The sequence below is a fragment of the Panthera tigris genome, chromosome D1 (assembly GCF_018350195.1).
Source record: "Panthera tigris isolate Pti1 chromosome D1, P.tigris_Pti1_mat1.1, whole genome shotgun sequence".
In the NCBI taxonomy this organism is placed as follows: domain Eukaryota; kingdom Metazoa; phylum Chordata; class Mammalia; order Carnivora; family Felidae; genus Panthera; species Panthera tigris.
Window position 1 is genome coordinate 11,846,792 of NC_056669.1, and position 23,594 is coordinate 11,870,385.

The 23,594-nt window shown below is 42.7% G+C and overlaps 2 protein-coding genes across 16 annotated transcripts in view; one reads left to right on the forward strand and one right to left on the reverse strand.

Moving 5' to 3' along the window:
- Positions 1 to 4,803, reverse strand: part of USP28 (ubiquitin specific peptidase 28) — a 65,264-nt gene extending 60,461 nt beyond the window's left edge. For 5 of the 15 annotated variants that reach the window (XM_042957429.1, XM_042957427.1, XM_042957428.1 and 2 more), the window contains exon 1: positions 3,132 to 3,152. Coding sequence is in view for 2 of the 15 variants with exons in the window: in XM_042957430.1 (XP_042813364.1) it covers positions 3,781 to 3,837 (57 nt within the window). In the remaining 13 variants the exon portion in view is untranslated. Of the gene's footprint in view, positions 1 to 3,131; positions 3,174 to 3,780; positions 3,925 to 4,521; positions 4,577 to 4,702 lie in introns of those variants that run through there. The other 10 variants (XM_015534601.2, XM_015534600.2, XM_042957436.1 and 7 more) reach the window with 6 other exon arrangements.
- Positions 4,804 to 4,894: 91 nt separating this feature from the next.
- The window catches only part of HTR3B (5-hydroxytryptamine receptor 3B), a 56,292-nt gene continuing 37,592 nt past the window's right edge, over positions 4,895 to 23,594 (forward strand). The window contains 4 exon segments of the mRNA XM_042957443.1: positions 4,895 to 5,096; positions 6,252 to 6,312; positions 10,540 to 10,658; positions 23,502 to 23,582. The gene's annotated coding sequence lies outside the window, so the exon portion shown is untranslated.

Here is a 23,594-nt window from a genome sequence, read left to right on the forward strand (position 1 = left end):
TGTGAGATCATTTAGGAGAGCGAGGAGAGACATCACCTAGATCAGGGTTTCTGAAGCTCAGCATTATTGACATTCTGGACTCTTTGTTTTGGGGGGCTAGTCTGCACATCATAGGACATTGGGCAGCATCCCTGGCTTCTACCCGCTGAAGCCAGCAGCATCCTCCTCCAGCAATCACAATCAAAAGGCTCTCTAGACGCCATGCATCTAGATTCATCTCTAGAAAAGGAAGGAAGGGAAGGGTGGTAACTCATACCACAAGAAAAGAGATACTGAAGAGCAAAAACAAGAAAGAGAGGAAAAGAAAGAAAGAAAGAAAGAAAGAAAGAAAGAAAGAAAGAAAGAAATCTCCTTAAACACACACACACACACACACACACACACACACACACACACACCGCTTTAGTTAGCACCAGGCTGAACCAAGTAGAAAAGAAGACTGTATGTATATTTAGAAAGAATGTAGGCAGGATTCAAAGTTTAAAACACGAGGAAAGTTCTGGAGGGTAAAAGAAAGGTACTGACCTACGACAACAGGTCCATTGACTAAGAAGTAGGATCAAGGATATCTTGGGCTCTTAGACTCAAAATTGCTGTGTTCAGTCCTGGCTGTATCGTTTATTAGGTGGGTGATCCTGGGCAAATTATCTGACAAGTAAAAGCCTCCGATAGGAAGACTTCATGGAGTTGTCATGAGTACTGAGATAACGTATGTTAATTTCTGAGCACAGGGTCCTGCACATGCTCAATTAATGTTAGCTGCTACTATTACCAGCATCATTATTCTCCTTAAGAAACATATGCTTCACTGGCTACTGTTTAAACTTGTTAGATGAAATGTAACACATGGGAAGATCTTGCCTGGTGAGGCCTTACTTGTCAATTCTTTTTATAAATATTGCACTCATCGTGTGAGCAGAAACTGTAGCTGAAGAGGCATTAAAGTTGGGAAAGCCAGGGCGCCTGGGTGGCTCAGTCGATTGAGCATCTGACTTCAGCTCAGGTCATGATCTCATGGTTGGGGAGTTCGAGCCGCACACAGGGCTCGCTGCTTTCAGTGTGGAGCCTGCGTTGGACCCTCTGTCCCCATCTCTCTCTGCACCCCCACCTCTCTCTCTCCCCCTCTCTCTCTGCACCCCCACCTCTCTCTCTCCCTCAAAAAAAAAAAAAAAAAAAGTTGGGAAAGCCAACCACTGACTGATGTTCCAAAAATCACAACTAATGAGACAAGGTAAACGTGAATAAAAAGCCCATAAATCAAGAGGAAGCAAAAAGAACATTAAATTTTCACTGAAACTGGCAGGTTTTCATAGGGCTCCAGTTAGCATCAAGAACATGTGATGAATTCTAGTACAGCTGCCAAGGATGACAGGTTTATAAGAACCAACCTGACTTCAAGTTGTTTATCCTACAACAACAGTAAACTGCGCTGCTGGTTTTTATCCAAGTCGAGAAGTGATTAAAACACAGAAACCTGTTGGGTGCCTGGGTGGCTCAGTTAAGCATCTGACTTCAGCACAGGTCAGGATCTCATGGTTTGTGGGTTTGAGCCTTGCATCGGGCTCTGCGCTGACAGCTCGGAGCCTGGAGTCTGCTTTGGATTCTGTGCCTCCCTCTTTCTCTGCCCCTCCCCTGCTCACGCTCTGTCTCTCCCCAAAATAAACAAACATTAAAAAATTTTCTTAAAAAAATAAGGAAAGAAAAAACACAGAAACCTGCCTGTAAGTAATTTCTATAGATAATTCGAATATCAGTCTGGGGTATTCAGTAATATCACAAAGTATCTTCTTTCAGTCGCTAGTACATACTGAGAACATATTTCAAGAGTACTACATTTTTCTCACTAAAATTCTTGGGAGGCTATGAAGGGTTCTGTCTGTCCCATGCACAACTGACCAATAAGGGAAGGGAAGCATTCTAGGTTTTAAATAGCTTCTGAGTGTCAGGACAGGATAACTGTTCCCAACTAGAACAACTGAGGACCCTTTAAGGGAAATGTAGAATTCTTCAGAGAATCCAAAATAGAGCCATTCTAACATGAAACTCATCAAGAGGAGGAAGTTATTAAAACCTTTCCTCTGAGATGTGAAAAGTAGTTTCCCTGTATAGAATTCCTTCAACCCAGCCTGCTAATTTCAAGCATCTTCATTAGCAAAAACAAAGAGGGCAAACATTATCGAGCATTCCAAGCTTATCATTTGTCTGTATGGGGCGAATCACTGGGAAGAACACTGAATGTCATCACTCTGCAGATGGCCAGGAGTCAGGGTACTACTCCAGCCAGCCACAGCCAACGGGACTTCCAAGTTTTCCAAAAATAGCTATGACTTACATACAAGTGCTCATCAAACACCTCACATACAAACTTGTAGGGAATGCTGATAGTGGCCACTGTGGCAGAGGTAAATGAAGATGCCTTTGATTAACAGGCACATGGTCCCCAACAAATTTAAGCATGACTTACTCTCCCTTAAAATAGCCTCTTCCCTAAAATCAACCCAACGGTCTCAAAACTAAGATGTTTCCCACCTGTTTTGAAGTCACTGTCCTAAAAGAAATAGAAACGATCTGTGAAACCAGAGAAAATCCTGACTCAGATTCCAATGGGCATTTGTGAACACCTAACAATAGCATCCCCATTAGAAATCAGCACATGAAATACATCCACATTACTTTCATTTTGGAGCCCAGGACCAGGAGGTATCTCTTACTACAGGAGTTCAAAAAGGAAGTGTGTTCACTTCCACAATACTGCTCTCCTGTGCGCAGGAACACAATAAAGAGCCATAACCGGTTTCCCACGTGGAGGTATCTGACAGCTTTGTATTGTAAATGTTTATGAAATTCCTCATTTCCGAACTCTCATTTGCATCCCTGGCACACGTTTCCCATTCGGTCTCCAAAAAGCACAGTAGTTGAGGGGTGAGGAGGTAATGTTGTTATAGCATTCCAAAGCAACCTTAGAAGACATTCTCAAATTGCCTACTTCCCAAGTTTCTTCACACGGGCATTATCGGCCTTTTGATTTGCTCCCAAACCAGTGTTCCACTCTCACCCACTTAGCCCAGAAATCCCTGTATCGGTTTCAATCTTCTCAGATAATAGGAATGGGAAGGCACTTGTGAGCATACCTTGTATTCCTCGCGCTGTTCCTCCTCCCTCCTTAAAAATCCAGGGATGAATGCACTGGGGAGGTTGCTTTATTTAAAAAAAAAAAAAAAAAAAAAAAGCGAGGGTGGCAGGGGTAAGGGAAGGGAGGGAGGGAGTGGTAACCAGGACCCCTGGTCTTTTTTACAAGGTGTTGATAAATCCCTCCTTTAAGTCAGCTAAGTTCGGTCTGCTTAGACACTTCAAAACACTACTGTATAAAAGGGACTTAAAAATGAAAACAAACAACAAAACCCACCTAAGCTGCCACCTTCGGAAGTTTCTCATCCAGGTCAGGGCCCACGAGCGCTCCCCCGAAAAAGCCCTGATGCACACAACCCCAAGTCCTGCCCTTTATACCTACTCCCCTCCCAACATGAGCTCGCCGCGGACTCGAAGGGCGTCCCCGATCCCTGCGACCCGAGCCCTGCAAAGACTTCAGCCCCTTCGCCGGCGCACTGCCCTCGCCCCCGCCCGGCCAGCGCCCGCGCCCTCCGTAGCCCCCTCCCGCCCCTAGCCCGCAGCCCCGCAGGCCCGCCCGGGCCCGCGCCGCTCCGGCCCGCGCCCCGCAGCCCCCTCCCCTCCCGGGACCCCGTGCCTCCCCCGGCCCCCGCTCGCCGCCGCGGGGCCCACCGAGCCGCGCCGGTCCGCTGCTCCGGCCGCGTCGTCCTGCTGCAGCTCCGCAGTCATGGCCGAGGCGCCCCTCCGCGGGTCATCCGGCTCCCGCCGCCGCCGCCAGCCCAGCCTCTCAGGAGGTGGAGGAGGAGGAGGAGGAGGAGGAGGAGGAGGAGGTGGTGGTGGTGGTGGAGGAGGTGGAGGCGGAGGAGGCGGAGGAGGCGGGGGAGACGGAGGAGGAGGAGAAGGTAGCTATGCCCCGCCCCGCCCTCCACCCCTCTTCGGCCCCGCCTCCGCCTCGAGCCCGCCGGAGGCTCGTCCCACACGCCCCGCCCCCCGGCCGGCGCGCGCACGCAAGGCGCGCGGCCCGGGGCCGAGCGGCTCTGCGTGCTCCCGCGCACGCAGGGTTCTGACCCGGCGCGGGTCACGTGACTCAGGCCCCGCCCGCGGCTAACGGTCAGCGGCGCCGGCGTTCCGGGGCTGTTGGCGCCCAGGAAATGGTTTGGGAAGCGTGGACGATTCGCTGCCGCCCCAGGCCGTCTCGCGGAAGAGTTCAAGCTGCTCTCGGCCTCGGGAAGCTGTCTGGAGCCCGCGCTCTGGACGGTTTCCCACCTGGCAGTAGAGTCGCTTGGGAGTCCAGGCGCTGGAGGGGTTACCCGTCGTTTGTAGGGAGAGGCGGAGGCTGAGCGCCCTGGTCTGGCCAGAGCTACCCAGACGGACCAGACCCCCTCATCCCTGCTGCCCAGCACCCGCACACACCTGGGCGTGGGGAGTGAGTTGCCGCGTTGTCCCCTTTGCGGTTTTCTGGAGTTCAAACTAGAATTCCAATCTATTTGGTTAAGCCCGAGCCAGCTGCTCCTGACGGCGTATTAAGAACTCAGTGCCTCCCCCGATCTGAAATTGCATTTTCAACAGTTAGATGGAAATCCTAACTACTAACCATGTTTCACATTATTCACGTGTTATCACTGACCGCCGTTCGGTTGGCACCCATTTGGCTGTCCCAAATCTCAGTAGAGGCCTGGTGTGGAAGAGCACTTTTTTAGCGGTATGGTTATGCCATTTTCCTGATCTGGGCCTCTGGCGGTATCTTGGGTGTGAATTTGGTGTGGATCGTGGCCTTTCACCCTGTGCTCCTGGCGTTGTTGCCCATGTGATTGTGATGTTTCACCTGCAGGCCTTTCTAGTCTGCCGGTGAGCCCAGCTTGTGGCACCAGGAAACAGGTGCAGAACAGGAGCAGTTCCCGTCGGAGACCTGGCTACTCACAGGAGCCGGGGCCATGACTGCTGCTGCTTTTCACCTGGAGACACAGAGGTTCCCTTTTCCCTGCCAGGTAAACTGACAGAGTGATCAGAATCTTCCACGTGCGACAGGCCGACTGTGTGTGTGTGTCTGATGGTTGCAGGACTTTTATGGTTATGCCTTTGCCTTTTTTTTTCCCCCCATGAGTTCCACACCTGAGGCTCATGGCCTCAACCCTGGAGTCACTGCAAAACAAGTTGATTTCTCAGTATGATTTATTTACAGCTTCGCATATTTCTAAGTTACCAGAAAGCTCTATTTCTGTGTGTCTTGACCATGTCTCTGCAACAACTCTTGTTTGTCTTTGCACATTCATTTTAGGAAATTGCTTGTTTAATGGGAGTAAATGGGGTGGAAAACCTGTAACTTATTCATGAACACTTCCTTGAAAAACTACCAGACACCTCCTATACCCGTATTTCTGGGGGAAAAAAAGTGTATACAGGCCATTTGGTAAATAATAGGCCTCTGAATTTTGACTGAGCATCTTTCTGCTGTGTGGATCTAAACAGAACTCCAGATCTAATAAATTCGATATAATCAGTTTGAGGGCTCTAGATTGACAAATCCTCTTCACCTCCTTGTGTTTAACTACCACCTGATCTTGGACACGGTAGTCAGCTAGAGACACCCTGTCCAAACAAGAGTATTTAATGAAGAGTCTGCGTCAGTGCTTGGCCATCAGTTGGCAAGTTCCATGGTGATCAAATATCAAAAATGGACATCATGGAACATGCGCTGTCACCACAGAAAATCTTTTCTTATTCCTTCTTGAAACCCATACGTGAAGGCTCCAGAATAATTACATTATTAGTTGATAATCCTTTCAAGAGTGTTCAGGAAAAAAAAATAAGGGGCAATAGCAAGTAATTGACATATTTCAAAGGGGAATAATAGTTTTGGGGCTCTTTTCCTGAAGGAGAAATTGTATTTTTTTTCTTTCCCTGAAAACTGTTTGCCCCCATGCTAAGTTACTTTCTCTGAATCAATGGATTTATATTTCTGTTGGTGACTTACTTCAAACCCAAAATAGAATTTGTATTGTAATAAAATCCCATTTTGTGTTATTGAATACTTGTGTGGAGCTTGTGGGATAAAAGAATGAAGGGAACGTGTTAGGAAAAGAAAAAAGGAGAAACACGGAAATGCATACTTCTATTTCTTCTCTGTTTCACTCTGTAAATAGTTTCTGCCCCTGTCTTTGGAGCAACTGGAACTGAGAGCTGAAGGCTGAGGCTGATTGACAGGTATGACTGTTCTCTGAGCAGTGGATTCCTTTCCAGGAACAATCTAGTCAGAAATGTCCTTACAGGCCAGCTTCTTAGCAGTTAGGAAAATGGCCTTTCTCACTGTTTTGGAAACAGTATGGATATTTCTGTTATAACCCCTAGATTAAATAATTAGATGAATTACAAGGTTAAATTATAGGTGTTCTGAAAGTGTCTTCGAAAAGGCTCTCTTTGGCTACTTGAAAAACGAATTTCTGGCCTTCCTGAAATGTGTACTGTAGGCAAATGTAGTTTGTTACCCATTCAGTCAGGTGAATGAGTTCATTTTCATTTTCAAGGTATTTGGCCTTAGTATGCAAAATAACAACCTCATATCTCCTTGTTTTTGTTTCTCTAGAAAACAAACACTAAAAAAGAAAAAAACCTAAAACAAACATCTTAAATCTGTTTTCTTCAGAATTCATGAAAGCCTTTAACCTGTGGGATTCAATTTTCCTTTTATAAGAAGGTGAATATAACTTTAGCTTCCAGATTGAGAGGTGATAATAAAGAACCAGAAATAAGCGTACTTCTGCAAACTTGATTTTTGACAAACCAGCATTGTAGACCAGTGGGCGTCAGATGGACTTTTCATAAATGGTACTCAGACAACTAGTTATCCGTATAAAAAATTAATTTTGGACTCTTAGCTTACATCATAAGTAGAAACCAGTTTTAGGTGGATTAAAGACTTTGAAAAAGCAAAATTAAAAAAATTTTAAACATCCAGTTGGAGATTATACTTTGAGGATAGGAGAACTTCTTTTAATCAGATACAAAAGTACAAACCATAAAAGAAAAGTTGGTAACTTTAATGCTAAAATTAAGAATTTCTCAGGGCGCCTGGGTGGCTCAGTCAGTTAAGGTTCCGATTTCGGCTCAGGTCATGATCTCATGGTTCGTGGGTTCAAGCCTGGCGTCGGGCTCTGTGCTGACAGCTCAAAGCCTGGAGCCAGATTCTGTGTCTCTGTCTCTCTCTGCTCCTCCCCCACTCACGCTCTGTCTCTCTCCTTCTCTCAAAAATAAATAAACATTGAAAAAAAATTAACAAAAGATTAAGAATTTCTCTTCGTTAAAAGGTACCATGAGAAAAAAATATCCACAAACTGGGAGAAAATAATTGTAACAATGTAACTGATAACATATTAGTATCCAGAACAAAATTTCCAAACCTTGGCACTGTTAACATGTTGGGGCCAGATACCTCTTTGTTTTGAGGCCTGTCCAATGCACTGTAGGATGTTTTGGCATCATCTCTGGCCTCTCTCTACTAGATGCCAGTAGCTCTCTGCTGCCTACCTATGACCATCATAAATGTCTCCAGACATTGCAAAATGTTCCCTAAGGGGCATATTCTCCAGTTGAGAACCGATGATCCAGACCAGGTGAAAAACCTTTACAAAAGAGACAGTGTAATAGAAGGAACAGCCAAATGCTGTGCAGATGCTGGATAGAAAAGGAAACCCAAGCAGTTGAAAAGATGCTGAACTCACTGATAATGAGGAACACAGGAATTAAGACCACAAAGATGCCATGTCATGCATCCAGTTGGCAAAAATTTTTAAATACCACAATTACAAGTGTGGTCAAGAATGTGGAGCAATGGGAGAACACTTACACACTCGCTGGTAGTGTAAATTAGCACAGCCACTTTGGAAAAATTTGGCATCTGGTACTAAAATTTGAAGTTGTGTGTGCCTCACATTCAGCATGTCCTAAGTATGTATCCTAGAACAATTCTTAGCATTAGTTAGGATATATGTGTAAGATGTTCTTAACACTTTTAATGGCAGATGAAGCAGGGATCAACCTAAATATATCAACGGTAAAACTGATCAATTGTTTTGTGTTGTCATTCGATGGAACTTTATAGAGCAGTTAAAATGAGTGAATTACAGCTATGCAATATCATGGATGAATCTTAGGAACATAGTACTGTAGGGGATCAAGCAAATCACAGAAGATGGCACATAATGTAATTCCATTTGTATGAATTACAAAAACCATCAAATAATATGTCATCTAGGGAAATAAACATATGGTTAAACTACAAATGAAAGCCTGAATATTATAAACACAAAATTTGAACTAGAAGCTCTGAAGGAAGGGATGGGAAGGGAAGGGATAGACAAGGGAAGGGAAGGGATAGGGAACGGGCATATAAGGGAATTTACAGGTACTCCTAATGTTCTGGTTTCATAAATCAAGTGGTATTTACATGAGGGTTCATTCTATCATTTTACATAAATTTTATTAACTACTCAGTAATACAAAAGTTTAAAAGAACATTAAACTTAAAATGAAAAGCCTATCAATCCTTGCTCTAATGATGTTTCCGTGCCCTCAAAAAATATTGAGAAAAGTCTCTGTAGTTTGCAGGTTACCCTTTTGAATGCCGGCTGATGCATGAGGCAGAAATTTAACATTCTCTGAAATTAGGGGCCCCTGCGTGGCTCCGTCAGTTAAGCATCCCACTTTGGCTCAGGTCATGATCTCGCGGTCTGTGAGTTTGAGCCCCGAGTCAGGCTCTGTGCTGGAGCTCAGAGTCTGGAGCCTGCTTCAGATTCTGTGTCTCCCTCTCACGCTCTCTGCCCCTCCCCCGCTCACACTCTGTGTGTGTGTGTGTGTGTGTGTGTGTGTGTGTGTGTGTGTGTGTGTGTGTCAAAAAAATAAACATTAAAAAAATTCTCTGGAATTATAATTTGAACTATCATCAAGATAAATGAAAAATATTACCATTCCATTTTATGCAGAGTGTGCCCCAAATCCATATTTTAGATGATGTCCAATGAGCTAGAAATTCTATTTTATAAAACATTTTCCTCTTTAGCTTCAAGATTTGGGGAAAGACTTCTATGTCAAAGTTGTGGCCTCCTACAGAAACCGAAAATATCATTTAAGATAAAAACCAGAAAGCTACCCAGGAAAAAAAAAATAGAAGTTTGTATAATGCAGCAAGTATTAGAAGCATAAATTGGAACTTAAGGTGACTTAATTTTTTCACCCAGGGCCCCATTGAAGTGAAAAATCTTCCTCCTCAAAATATCAGAATTTGAAAAAATAGATGAGGCCAGAGTAACTAATACAAACTTGCCTTCGGAAATGCAGATGTTTTTACTGATCTGATAAGTTGACCTTGGAAGAAAACAGAACATTTTTAGAGGAAGTAATAACTTCACTGAGCACTTATAGGCTAGGTGGTGTCCTGAGTGCTTTGCATGTATGAACTAATCCTCACGAGACCCTATGAAGTGCTGTTATTATTAATACCTCCTTTACAAATGAGGAGAAAGGTAAAGTACTTTACCCAAGACTTTTCTCCTATAAAGACGAGAGCCATGATTCTAAGCTAAGCAGTCTAGCTCTCTTTCTATAGGCTGAGGTAAAATATAAGATTCTGGCTTAAAGAAACCCAGGAAAGATGAATCATTAGAAGAAACAGCCTGTAAAGATTTCTCGGAGGAGGTATTACCTGAACTGAGTTGACAGAGAAAGCAGAGAGTAAGACAATGGGAGTCTTGGCAGGCCATTAAAGACTAGTTATAGGTGGAGTTAACCACAGGTCCCAGTTTGCCTGGGGCAATTACGGTTTACCACCTGTTTTCCCGGAATGATTTTTGGTAGCTTTTCCTTCCTCTAACTTCTAGGATTGGATGTTAAATTGTCTGGTCATCCTACTACAGAGCAGTTTATCTTGAAAGTAAGCAATTCCTAGAGAATCTCACCGTAGTATAACCCAAAGTCTTTCAGATATAACTAAAATGCAAATCTCTAGCCCTAAGTATGTATCATTAATAAGAACTGGTTCATCTGTTTCTAAAGAACATAGCCAGAGGGAGTAGAGGGCACCCCATTGAAGGTGGGTGGGATCACTGCCTGGACACCCTTGCCCTTAAGGGACTGGGTAGCTTTTTCAGTTTTGTAAGCCATTCTCTGTGGCATTTAAGGCCTAGAGGTGCCTGAGAGCCATCCTGGAAGAGAAAGGCGACAACGTGGAGTTAAAAGGGGGGAAAATATTTGATGGTCTCTGCCAGAGGGGGGCAGAAGTTGAATGGGTTTTTGTTTTTGCTTTTGTGGGATTTTTTTCTTCCCATGAGAGAAGAGAGTTTTAGAATTTTATTTAGACCTGGAATGTTGAAGGGAACAACTTTAAAATTTGGAAACAGTGGTCTGTTGGAGTATTTATTGTCTCTTCCACTTCTCCAGAGTAACCAGAAAGTGAAAACCAAAGGAAGACAGTGTCCTGAATAGAGTGGACTCTTGAGCCATTTTTGTGAGGAGACACCACTCCATAGAAGGGACATCAGTTGTGTTCAGGAGGACAGGTATGTAGTGCGTGCTTTGGGCTGGCAGTTCAGAGAGCTGGTCTGTGCAGATCACGATTCTCTAGTACCAAGGAGTAAAAAGATGTGGAAAAGTTACTTAGCTCGAAATTACTAGTCATGTTATTTGAAGTAGAGGATTCTCAAATTTGGTTCCCTTAACTTTATGGAAAGAGGAACAGTGATCCCCACAATTATTGTCATATGTTAAAGCTCATTAATTCATTGGCAAGACAAAGAGAATGGAATAGCAGCCAGACCAACACTCTGGCTTGATCATGGTGAGCAGGTCCATGATCTGGTGGTGACCTCGCTGGGAGAACGTGATGAAAATACTTTCCGCATTATGAAGTGACACTTAAATAAGTTTTGATTTTTATAAAAACAAAATTTGCATTGCTCAAACTGAATAAGGTCAAGAGCCCCTTTCTGTCACTTTGTGGACATTACCAAGGAAGCCTGCCTGTTCAGAGCCAGTGCTAGAGGTTCCTGGTTGGGGAAGGAGCACTTATTGAAGCAAAAGTTTAACAAAAGTGATGTTTTTGTTTCTTTTCTTGTCTAGGAATTCATTCTTAGTATTTAACCATACTAGAAAAGCCATATATGGCATATATTTTGGCTTCCCCCCCACCACGGACACACATTATTTGGGAATCTCTGTCTTGGTTATCATAAAGACTAAAAATCTGAAGCTTTGGTGTTGTAAGCCCTTACCTTTTTTTTTTTTTTTAATTTAAATTCAAGTTAGTGTAGTGTTGGTTTCAGGAGTAGAGCCCAGTGATTCATCACTCCCATATAACACCCAGCGCTCATCCCAACAAGTGCCCTCCTTAATGCCCATAACCCATTTAGCCCATCCCCCCCCCACCGACCTCCCCTCCAGCAACCCTCAGTTTATTATCTGTACTTAAGAGTCTTTTATGGTTTGCCTCCCTCTCTGTTTTTATTTTTCCTTCCCTTCCCCTATGCTCATCTGTTTTGTTTCTTAAATTCCACATGTGCGTGAAATCATATGGTATTTGTCTTTCTCTGACTGAATTAATTTGCTTAGCATAATAATACTTTAGTTCCATCCACATTGCAAATGGCAAAATTTTATTCTTTTTGATCACTGAGTAATATTCCATTGCATATAAGATAAAAAGCTTCTGCACAGCAAAGGAAACAATCAGTAGAACTAAAAGGCAACAGACAGAATGGGAGAAGATATCTGCAAAGGATATATTGGATAAAGCGTTGGTATCCAAAATCTATAAAGAATATATCAAGCTCAACAACCCAAAACCACATTATCCGGTGAAGAAATGGGTGGAAGACATGAATAGATACTTTTCCAAAGAAGACATCCGGGTGGCCAACAGACACATGAAAAGATGCTCAACATCACTCATCATCAGAGAAATGTAAATCAAAGCCACAATGAGGTACCACCTCACACTGGTCACAATGGCTAAACTGAACAACTCAGGAAACAACAGGTGTTGGCGAGGATGTGGAGAAAGAGGAACACTTTTGCACTGTTGATGGGAATGCAAACTGGTGCAGCCACTCTGGAAAACAGTATGGAGGTTCCTCAAAGAATTAAAAATAGAACTATCCTATGACCCAGTAATTGCACTACTAGGTATTTATCCAAAGGATGGAAAAATGCTGATTCGAAAGGGCACACGTACCCCAATATTTATAGCAACACTATCAACAATAGTCAAATTATGGAAAGAGCCCAAATGTCCATTGAACGATGACTAAAGAAGATGTGGTATGTATATACAATGTAAGCCCTTATCTTGGTATTTAACAGCTACTAGAACTCATTTTCCCTCTTATAAATGACAGACTGAAAATACTTTCATTTTTTTTACAGAAGTTATGTGATTCATTGTTACTTGTAGTTCTTATTTATTTTTCTTCATACTTGAAAACTTAGTAATTAATAATTGTGATTTTGATGATTACGTTCAGTCCATAACAAGTTATATTTATTTTCTTTTTATGTTGCTGAGATAGTATTGCCTTTTTTTAAGTTTATTTATTTTAAGAGAGAAAAAGTTAGCATATGTGCATGCACAGGGAAGGAGCAGAGAGGAGAGAGAGAGAATCCAAAGCATGCTCCACACCATCAACATGGAGCCCGACGTGGGACTTGAACTCGTGAACCATGAGATCATGACCTGAGCTGAAATCAAGAGTTCGACACCCAACTGACTGAGCCACCCAGGCACCCCACTGTGTTGCTTTTTAAAATAAATTAATCAAGTGGCACCTGGGTGGCTCAGCCCATTAAGTGTCCGACTTCAGCTCAGGTCATGATCTCACAGTTTGTGAGTTCGGGCCTCGCATCGGGCTCTGTGCTGACAGCTCAGAGCCTGGAGCCTGCTTCGGATTCTGTGTCTCCCTCTCTCCCTGCCCCTCCTCTACTTGTGCACTCTCTCTCCGTCTCTTTCTCAAATATAAACATTAAAAAAAATTTTTTTTAATTTATAAAATAAATTAATCAAGAATGTTGCTTTTGGTATGGAGGATTAAGATCTTATCAAATCTGCTGTCTAACAGATAACAGTTACAAAGTCTGGACAAAATAAAAAGTACCTGAAGTATCTGGAGCTTGAATAGAGGTTTCAAGAGGGAGTCGTAACGTGGCAGAAAGGTCCGAAGAGGGGTGTGTGCCCCAGTATTTCAGCTTTACTCAGATAACGGACCATAGTCACAGCATGACACGCGGTGGTTGAAGTGCTAGTGGAAAACCAACCAGGCTTCTGGCCTGAGGAACCAAAAACTAGAGTTTAGGACAAACATGGCAACCCAAAAGAAAGGGAGGGAATTGTGAAGAGGAGAAAGGTAGAGAAAAAGATCCCCAGGTTTTTGTGCAGAGTCTAACCACGTCTCTGGCTGACGCTTCCACCAGCCACAAAGCACCTCAAAAAGGACAGAAGAAATCAGATGAGCTTTGAGCTGTTGCCTGTGTCCAAAAGAGACAGTTTGCAGTTTGAGTCTCACCAAATTAATTCACTGCCAAAGCACAAAAACATCAACATTCATTGGAGAAAGAGGTTACACACACACACACACACACACACACACACACACACACACACAAACACCCTCTCCATCCTTTAGACAGAGAATTGAGAGTCTCGGTAAAACATAATATATAAGGGGGCACCTGGGTGGCTCAGTTGGTTAAACGTCTGACTTCAGGTCAGGTCATGATGTCACAGTTCATGGGTTCAAGCCCTGCATCGGGCTCTGTGCTGACAGCTTGGAGCCTGGAGCCTGCTTCCGATTCTGTGTCTCCCTCTCTCTATATCCCAACCCTCCCTCTCTCTTGCTCTCTCTCTCTTTCTCAAAAAAATAAAAAAACATTAAAAACAAACATAATATGTAGGAATACAATCCCAAATTACTCGATATATAAAGAACCAGGAAAATATGACCTCTTACCAAGAGAAAAGACAGGCCAGATGAAGATGTTAGAATCCATTAGACAAGAACATTAAAGTGTCTGTGATAACTAAGCTCTGTGAAGTAAAGGAAACCATACTTGTAGTAAGCAAAATGGAAGAACCTCCACAGATAATTATAAAACATAATAACAAAATGAAAAAAAAATCAAGCTTAAACATTCAGTATTTGAAATGAAAAAGTCATTGACTTGGCTTTATAGTAGGGTACGTATTGTGTAAAGGAAAAACTTTCACACTGTCTTGTGGGGTGTGTATCTATTTAGATGTAACACATGACACAACGGAGCATGGTGATGGCAGGGGCCAGTAAATGGAACCAAATGATTGCATGGTAACTACATTTGATGGGAAAGTGCTGTAGTAACTTGAAAAGTAGACTGTGTGAACAATGTTTATTTTAATTTCTAGTATAACCACTAAAAAAAGTTGTGCAAAAAGTATAGCTCAAAAGCCAATAGGTAATCTTTATTAAAAACCAAAAAAATCCAGGGGTGCCTGGGTGGCCTATTCGGTTAAGCATCCAACTTCAGCTCAGGTCATGATCTCATGGTTTGTAAGTTTGAGACCTGTGTCAGGTTCTGTGCTGATAGCTTGGAGCCTGGAGCCTGCTTCAGATTCTTTGTCGCCCATTCTGCCCTCCCTCCCTTGCTCGTGCTCTGTCTCTCTCTCTCTCTATCTATTTAAAGAATAAATAAACATTTAAAATTTTTAAAAAGTTAAAATCCAAAAGTAGGCAGAAAAGGAGGAGTTTTTTTTTTAAAAAAGAATATAAAATACAAATAATAAAATGGGTAACTTAAATCCAAACGTATCAAAAACTACTTTAAATATTAGTGGATCAAATATTCCAATTAAAAGGCAGAAATTAACAAAATGAAATGAAAAAGAAGACCCAAATATGCTATATGTAAGAGATGTGCTTTAAATATAAACACACATGTAGGCTGAAAGCAAGTAGATGGAAAGAGAAGACATACCATGTGCCATGGACTGAATGTTTGTTTCTACCACCCCCCCCCCCATTCATATATTGAAATCTTAACCCCCAATTAGGAAGTGAGGCCTTCTGGGGGGTGATTAGGTCATGAAGGTGGAGCCCTCATGATGAAATTAATGCCCTTATTATATATTATGGCCCCAGAGAGTTCTCTAGTCCCCTTTCCATTATATGAGGATACAAGAAGCCAGCAACCTGCAACCCTGAAGAGGTCCCTCACCAGAACTTGATCATGCTTACACCCTGACCTTAGACTTCCAGCCCCGAGAATGGTGAGAAATAAGTTCCTGTTATTTTTAAGCCAACCAGTCTGTGGTATTCTGTTAAAGCACGTAAATAAGCATAGAAAGGCCACAGTGGTTATTAATACCAGACAAAACAGACCTGTGGCAAAGAGTATTATCAGAAACGGGGCCATTTTATAATGATGGATACATGGCTTCATCAAGAAGACGTGATATTCGTAAATGTGGGTCAATGTGTATGTGCCTAATAACAGAGCTCCTAAAATGCATGAAGCAAAATTGAAAGGATAAAAAGAAGAAATGGACAATTCCACAATGGTAGTAGGAGGTTTTAACACCCCACAGGAAGTGGTGCAACAAGAGACAGAAAAGAACCGTAAAAATATAACCCAAACAACACTATCTACCACCTTGATCTAATTGTTATTCACGGAATGTTACATCCAACGATGTCAGACTGCACCTTCCTTTCAGTACACACGGTGCTTTTACAACAAATCATATGCTAACCCACAAAACAGCTCTCAATCAAAATAAGATTATTGAAATCGTCGAATATGTTCTTTTACCACAACAAAATTAAATTGCAAGTCAAGAACAGTACGGATGGTCCCCAACTTTTGAAGATCCCACTTACAATTTTTCAACCTCACAATGGTGCAAAAGTGATACACATTCATTAGAAACCACTATGAATTTTGAATTTTGATCTTTTCCTGAGCTGCTGCTGTACAGTATGGTTCTCTGTTGTGACACTGGGCAGCAGCTTTGTGCCACCGTGCCCAGTCAGCCACATGGTCGCCAGGGTCGACGATTGACCCACCTACAACCATTCTATACCCATGCAACCATTCTGGTTTTGGGTTTTCACTTTCAGTATAGTATTGAGTAAATTATATGAGAGATTAAACTTTATTATAAAATAGGCTTTGTGCTAGATGAATTTCTCCCACTGTAGGCTAATGTAAGTGTTGTGAGCCCAGCTAAGGTCAGGTAGGCTAAGCTATGATGTTTGGTAAGTTAGGTGTATTAAATGCATTTTCTGCTTAATGATATTTTCAACTTATGATGGGTTCATGGGGATGTAACCTCATCATAAGTCGAGGAAGATCGTACAATATCTAGAAAGACATCCCAAATTTTAAAATAAACAACTTACTTCTAAATAATCTGTGGGGCAAGAAAAATCATGAGAGGTTAGGAAATATTTAAGACAGAAAAGTAATGAATATACAATATATCAAAATTTGTGTAATGCCCCTAACCTAGTGCTTAGAGAAAATGCATGGTTTTATTTTATGTTTTATTTTAGTATAATAGACACACAATGTTACATTAGTTTCATATGTACAACATAGTGATACAAGAAGTTTATATGTTATGCTGTGTTCACAAGTGTGGCTACTGGTCTGTCCTGATACATCCTGATACATCGCTATTACAATACCATTGACTATGTTCCTTATGCTGTGCCTTTTATTCTGGTGGCTTATTCACTCCATAACTGGAAGCCTGTATCTCCCACTCCTCTTCACCTATTTTGCCCAACCCCCAAACCCACCCCTCTGGCAACCATCAGTTCTCTGTATTTACAAGTCTGATTCTGAAATGGCTACATACTGTATGATTCTAACTATATGACATTCTAGAAAAGGTAGACCTTTATAACATTAAAATTCTTTATTAGTTTTGGGGCTCCTAGGTGGTTCAGTTGGTTGAGCATCCAACTTTGGCTCAGGTCATGATCTCAGGGTTCATGGGTTCAAGTCCTGCATCAGGCTCTTTGCTGACAGCTCAGAGCCTGGAGCCTGCTGCAGATTCTGTGTGTCCCTCTCTCTCTGTCCCTCCCCCATTCACACTCTGTCACTTTCTCTCAAAAAATAAATAAACACTAAAAAATTTTTAAACTCATCTCTTATCTTTTTAATGTTTATTTTTGAGGGAGGGAGGGAGGGAGGGAGGGAGGGAGGGAGAGAGAGAGAGAGAGAGAGAGAGAGAGAGAGAGAGAGAGAGAGAATGCATGGGGGAGGGTCAGAGACAGAGAGAGGGAGACACAGAATTGGAAGCAGGCTCCAGGCTCTGAGCTGTCAGCACAGAGCCCGACATGGGGCTCGAACCCACAAACCATGAGATCATGACCTGAGCTGAAGTCGGACGCTCAACTAACTGAGACACCCAGACGCCCTTATATGGTTTTTAATAATACTTTTTATAACATTTCAGAAGTGGAGAGCCAAGGCTTTCTTTATTTCCACTCTTAGGGAGAAAGAGAAACTACCTCTTCAAACATCACTGAATCACTGGGAAACTTGGGTGCTCCTGGGACCAAGAGTTTGGAGAAGGAAGAGTAAGGAAGTAAGCAAAGAGGAATTTGTTGACAGTTGCAAGCAAAGTAGAAATAGATTAGATGAATTGGTGTTGGGGAACCTGGAGAGGAATGTTTAGAGCAAAGAAGACAAGAGGCATGAATAGAGGCATGGCATGACTTTCAAGCTGTGGAAACGTGAACACTAAAGTCCAACGGACAATAGGTTGGATGGATGTTCCCTGGAGCTGCAGGTGCAATGGCTGCCACAAGGCGGTGCTCTGACTGCATCTACTTTGGCTTCCACTGTGCTTTTCATTTTCCCACTCCTCTCTCCTCTTTAAGGGCTCTAACTAGAGGTCTGTCACACTCCAGCCATAGTCAGCCAGCCTGTTATTAGTGCCAAGCCATCCTCCTGGAGCAATGACAGTGTAAATTTCAGCAGTGGCAGAAAGGGGACAAATACAGCTGTTGTGCATTTTAGAATAATTGCCACAGACCATTTAGAGACAGCTTTATAATAACGGCACTTATGCAGACTCATACAATATTTCCCTTTTCTGTTTTATTCCTCCCTCAACACTTTGCAACATGAATGTGTTAATCCGCTCATCTTGTGAGTCTAGAATTATCTGCTCCCTAATTTTCTTTTCTTTTACTTTATTTCATGTGTTTATGTTTAAAGCAACTGGCCTTTCTTTGGGCAATTAGGATGGTTCAGGTAGAAACCTGTGTTCTGTCTGCTCCCCAGTTTTACAAAAGGAGGCTTGCAGTCCCAGGGAAGGTACCATTCAGCCTTTTCCTACCTTATTCCTTCTGCTGGGAGTTCCACTCTTCCTGCCCTCACCTTTTCCCAACACAAATGCTATTTGTGAAACACCTCTTCTCACCCCACCCCAAGTCTGGCTCCTCTTTTTGCTTCCATTGTCCCGAGTTCACTTACCAGCTAGCTAGTGTTTATCTCATTGTGTGCTCAGTGTTTCTTATCTATCACCTCTATTCCAGGTTCCTTGAACTTTCTTTATATTCCCCAATGTCCACCACAACTCCCCACATAGTGAGAACATGGATGGCTGGATAAATAAAACAGGCTCCAGCCCTTGCCCCATCTTGAGTCCGCAGCAGAGTTGGAAATAGCCAGAAATTTAGACTCGAACCAGAATATCTTACTGGCTGCTGTGGTTGACCGTGGTCTCTCCACAGAAAAGTTCTAAATGGGCCTAAATGGAGAAGTCCTGGGTCCTGCAGTGCGCCACAGATCCGGGGAGATGCCCAGAGCTGGCACAGCAAGACTTCAAGGCCCATAATGTGTGCAGAAGGCCTGGACGATGCAGATTGCTAAGACCACCTGCCTTACATGGCAGTTGAAGCAGCATCCTGGAACCGATGTCTCAGAGGCATGACAAGAAGCAGCAAACCATGTGATCCCGTGTTCCTCTAGTTTTTTTTGGGCGGGGGGACAGACATCTCTCTCCAGGTAACTGTGAGACCCCTGAGTTTTAGCACCCTCTGAGAGAATCAAAGAGGCATGAACTCCCTGTGTCTGGATCCAGTGTGTATCCTTTGCATGGCTTGCTGGCTGGCTCTGGACCAAACCCACCAAAAGCGATCTTGCTCTGAACCCGAGTCATCGTTCCCGCCCATCCTTTCTGAGATGGCGGAGGAAGGACAGCATATTGGGTATGGTTGTGAAAAAGCTCATCCTTTTTGGTGTGTCCTCTTTCTTGCATAAACCAAACTTCTTTTCTGCCCGTCTGTTAATTCTTCCCTCCCTCTCTTTGTTCCATCCTTCTTATGTATTTAATGAGTACTCACTAGGTGCCAAGCTCTGTGCTGGAGACACAAAGATGAATTAGGTACAGTGCTCTACCTTCAAAGAATTCACAGGATTCTGGACGAGACAGGAAGGTCACAATATACTTGCATAAATGCCATAATGTAGGAGGTATCTGTGAGACCCTGGAAGTTCAAGGGAGTGGGCCATAGCACACTAGCAGGTGTTTGGTAGCCAGCTGGTGGGAGGAGCCCTGACTGGTAGTGTTTGCCGATGTCCGACGTCCGTGTGGCAGACATTCCCATCATGGCTGCTCTCAAGCTACTAACCTGATGTCACTGAACAGAGTTGGGAAGGGACGTACACAGTTGGCTCTTTTGTTTTTTTTTTTTTATTTTATTTTTTATTTTTTTTTTAACATTTATTTATTTTTGAGACAGAGAGAGACAGAGCATGAACGGGGGAGGGGCAGAGAGAGAGGGAGACACAGAATCCGAAACAGGCTCCAGGCTCTGAACTGTCAGCACAGAGCCCGATGCGGGGCTCGAACTCACAGACCGTGAGATCATGACCTGAGCCGAAGTTAGATGCTCAACCGACTGAGCCACCCAGGCGCCCCACAGTTGGCTCTTTTGATGCAGTAAGAGCCATTTCTAGTATACCACCATGACTTCCCCCTCTAAGACCCTGAGCAGAGAACCCATTCAAGCTGTACCTGGGTTTCTGACTTACAGAACCATGAGCTCACAAATGAGTTTGGCTTTAAGCTGCTAAGTGTGTAGGAATTTGTTTTGTTGCCATAGAAAACTAAACAGAGCCTATTACACCCTTTTTACAGATGTGAAAACTGAAGCTTAAAAACAGTAAGCAATTTGACCACGGCCATGAGCATCTAGCAAGTGATGGGGCTGGGAGGGCAACTGAGATGTGTCAGATTCCAAAGCCTGGGAAACTGACTCCTGTGTTCCATGACTTCCCATAGAAAACCATGTCACATAGCCAGGAAGGGCCAGGGTCATGGGGGATACTATTCCTCTGTTCGTTCGTTCGTTCGTTCATTCATTCGTTCATTCACTCATTCATTCATTCATTCATTTTTAAGGACCAGGAGAAAATGTGCGTTATTATTAAAAATGAAATTCTGAGCCAGAAGAAAATCAAATGTTGAGTGCGGCTTTGTACTTGAAGTGGTGTCCCAGTGGTTACCTTGATATTTATTTCAGAGGATAATGCTATAGAGTAAAAGAAGTTTCACATGGGACTGTACTCATTAAATATTTGATTTCGGCTAGAGTGTCCATTTCTACTTTTCTGCTCCAGCCTGACCAGATGTGCTCAGAAAATGTGGTTTCCCCTGAATATGTACATCTGTCAAAATTCCTGTCAATGTTAGCACAACTGCCAAGAGAGTGAACAAAGAGAGTTAGCGATTAACTTCAAAGAATTTTGTTGGAGAGGAATAAAGATATTTAAGGTCTGTTTTGTGAACTAATTGCATTTGCATATTTATGGGATTTACTGATATAGCAGTAATTAAAAACTATTTAGTAGTCTTAAAGGACACATAACTCAGTTGCTGTTTGCATAATAAACACTTCTTATTATGTTTGCATAATAAAACCTCTCCCCCTCCTTCTTCCAAAAGACACTGGTCCAGCTAAGAGGTGTTGTATCTTACTTGGAAATAATGGAGAGACAAAGTGCAAGGGCTCCTGGGAATGTGGAGACGGGACTTCTGAAAGAAATACATCTCTAGGTAGCCTCTTAGTGACAGGCCTGAGCCTAGACTGCATTCAAGAAACAACAGATTCAAACCTCAGATTACTAAGTCTTTTTCTTAGCTGATATTTTAAGAAGGCTGAATGCTTAGCTTCTGACAATTCCATTTTTTTCATTTTAATACACTGATCTGCTTGAAAGGCCTGAACGGGGTTCACCTCACATTCATCCTTCCTAAATAGCTTAGAGGGGTGTGGTGAGATCTTTGAGTAATGGATAAAAAGTACTGTATTAATGAGTGAGAAGAGACCATTTTCCTGAAAAATTTCATGAAAAATTAAATTTTCATGAAAAAAAAAAAAAAACGAACAGGGAAGAGATACCAAATCTAAAGGCACCAAGTAAACAAACTAAATCCAGACAGGACAGTAAGATTGGAAAAACAAATATCTGAGCCATTTGGTGATACAGAGCAAGGCGATCAAGGAAAGATGGGGAAGCGTCTGTGTATAAACTATTTTGAAAACAAGTCAGTCACACAAAACCGTTCCCATCTTGGCAGAATTCATCAGCCAATAAAGAGCTGTAATGGGCAGGATCACCAGACTGTTGTTAAATTAGCTAATGAAGGTTGTAATGTACCTGTATTACACATCATTAGCAGTGGCCTTCCAGTAACAGATGGGTACATGAGGAAGTGAGAAGAAAAGGGAGGGGAAAGCATATCCCAGAAGGTCTGACTTACCATGGCTTGCTAAAATAAAATGTGTGGCAAAAATGTAATGCCGATCATCATCGCGATTAAACCTTTGCATAAAGGGAAGCTTCTGTGTCACCTTCCCATAAAAAGTGCTAGGTACATAGATATGTCTGTCTGCAGCTTGCTTTTCTCCTCATGGAAAGTGCTGGGACTTTGGTGGCCAGATCAGTCTTTGGTGATCACATCTCTTGATAAAGCCCCATTTATCTGGCCATCCTCTTTCAAGGATGTTTCTAAACTTTCCATAAGTTTGTATCAAATTTTCACTACCAGGTTACATTTCTTTTTTTTTTTTTTCTGAAATATTTTCAAATACACAGCAAGACTGGGAGAATAGTAAAATGAATCCCGCCCCCAACCGTTTGAGAGTAGTTTGCCAACATGATGCTCTGTCGCCTGTGAGTGCTCAGAATGTGATTCTTACGAACAAGAACATTACATGATCTCAATTCCATCAAAATCGGGAGTCTCTAGGCCCCCACCTTGGGTTTTGCGGAGTCTCCCCAAGATGTTCTTTGTAACAAAAGAATCCAATCCAGAGTCACACATTGCACCCAGTTGTCATGTCTCCTTAATCGGCTTTATGGGACACGGTTTCTCCGTCTTTCCTCAGCTTCCCTAACCTTGACACTTTTGAAGATTATAAGCTGTTTTGTAGAGTGTCCCACAGTATGGGGTTATCTGGTGTCTCCTTCCAGATGGATCCAAGTTTTGAATTTTTGGCAGGATGATCACAGAAGTGCAGCTGTGTCTTCTCAGTCCCTCCTATCTCATGGCACACAACTCCCGTGATTGGTAACGTTAATTTTCATCATTTGATTAACGTGTTGTCTGCCAGATTTCTCCACGGAAAGTTGTTTTTTTTTTTTTTTTTTACTCATTCTGATTAATAAGTATGTTGTGTAAGTGTCCTGTTTTTCATCAAACTTTCGCCAGCTAGGTTTTATCAGCCACTGATGTTTTTTGAGTGAATTATGACTATGAAGATTCTGACATTCCTTCTACATGTATTAGTTGGCATTCTAACTTAAGGAAAAGTCTTCATTTCATTCATTTATTTAAATCAGCATGGACTTGTGGATTCTTTTTTTTTTTTAATTTTTAATGTTTATTTTTGAGAGAGAGAGAGAGAGAGAGAGAGAGAGAATGAGCGGGGGAGGGGCAGAGAGAGAGGGAGACACAGAATCTGAAGCAGGCTCCAGGCTCCGAGCTGTCAGCACAGAGCCTGACGTGGGGCTCAAACCTGCCGATCACAAGATCATGACCTGAGCTGAAGTCAGACGCTTAACTGACTGAGCCTCTCAAGTACCCTGTGGATTTGTATTTTATTTTGGGAGATCCTTCAACTAACTATGCCCTTTTAACATGTCTCTATCATTCTTTTATTTTTTAATTATTTTTTAATGTTTATTTTTGAGCGAGAGAGGGAGACGCAGAATCTGAAACACCTCCAGGCTCTGAGCTGTCAGCACAGAGCCCGACGCGGGGCTCGAACCCACAAACCACGAGATCATGACCTGAGCCCAAGACGGATGCTCAACCGACTGAGCCATCCAGGTGCCCCTCCTTGTCATTCTTTTAGCACTTCTTTACTTTGTGACGCAACAAGATGTTCTTGGGTCTTCTCACACATCCCCTGTTCAGCTCCATGTCTTCCTTTTAGGTAAGTGTGTTA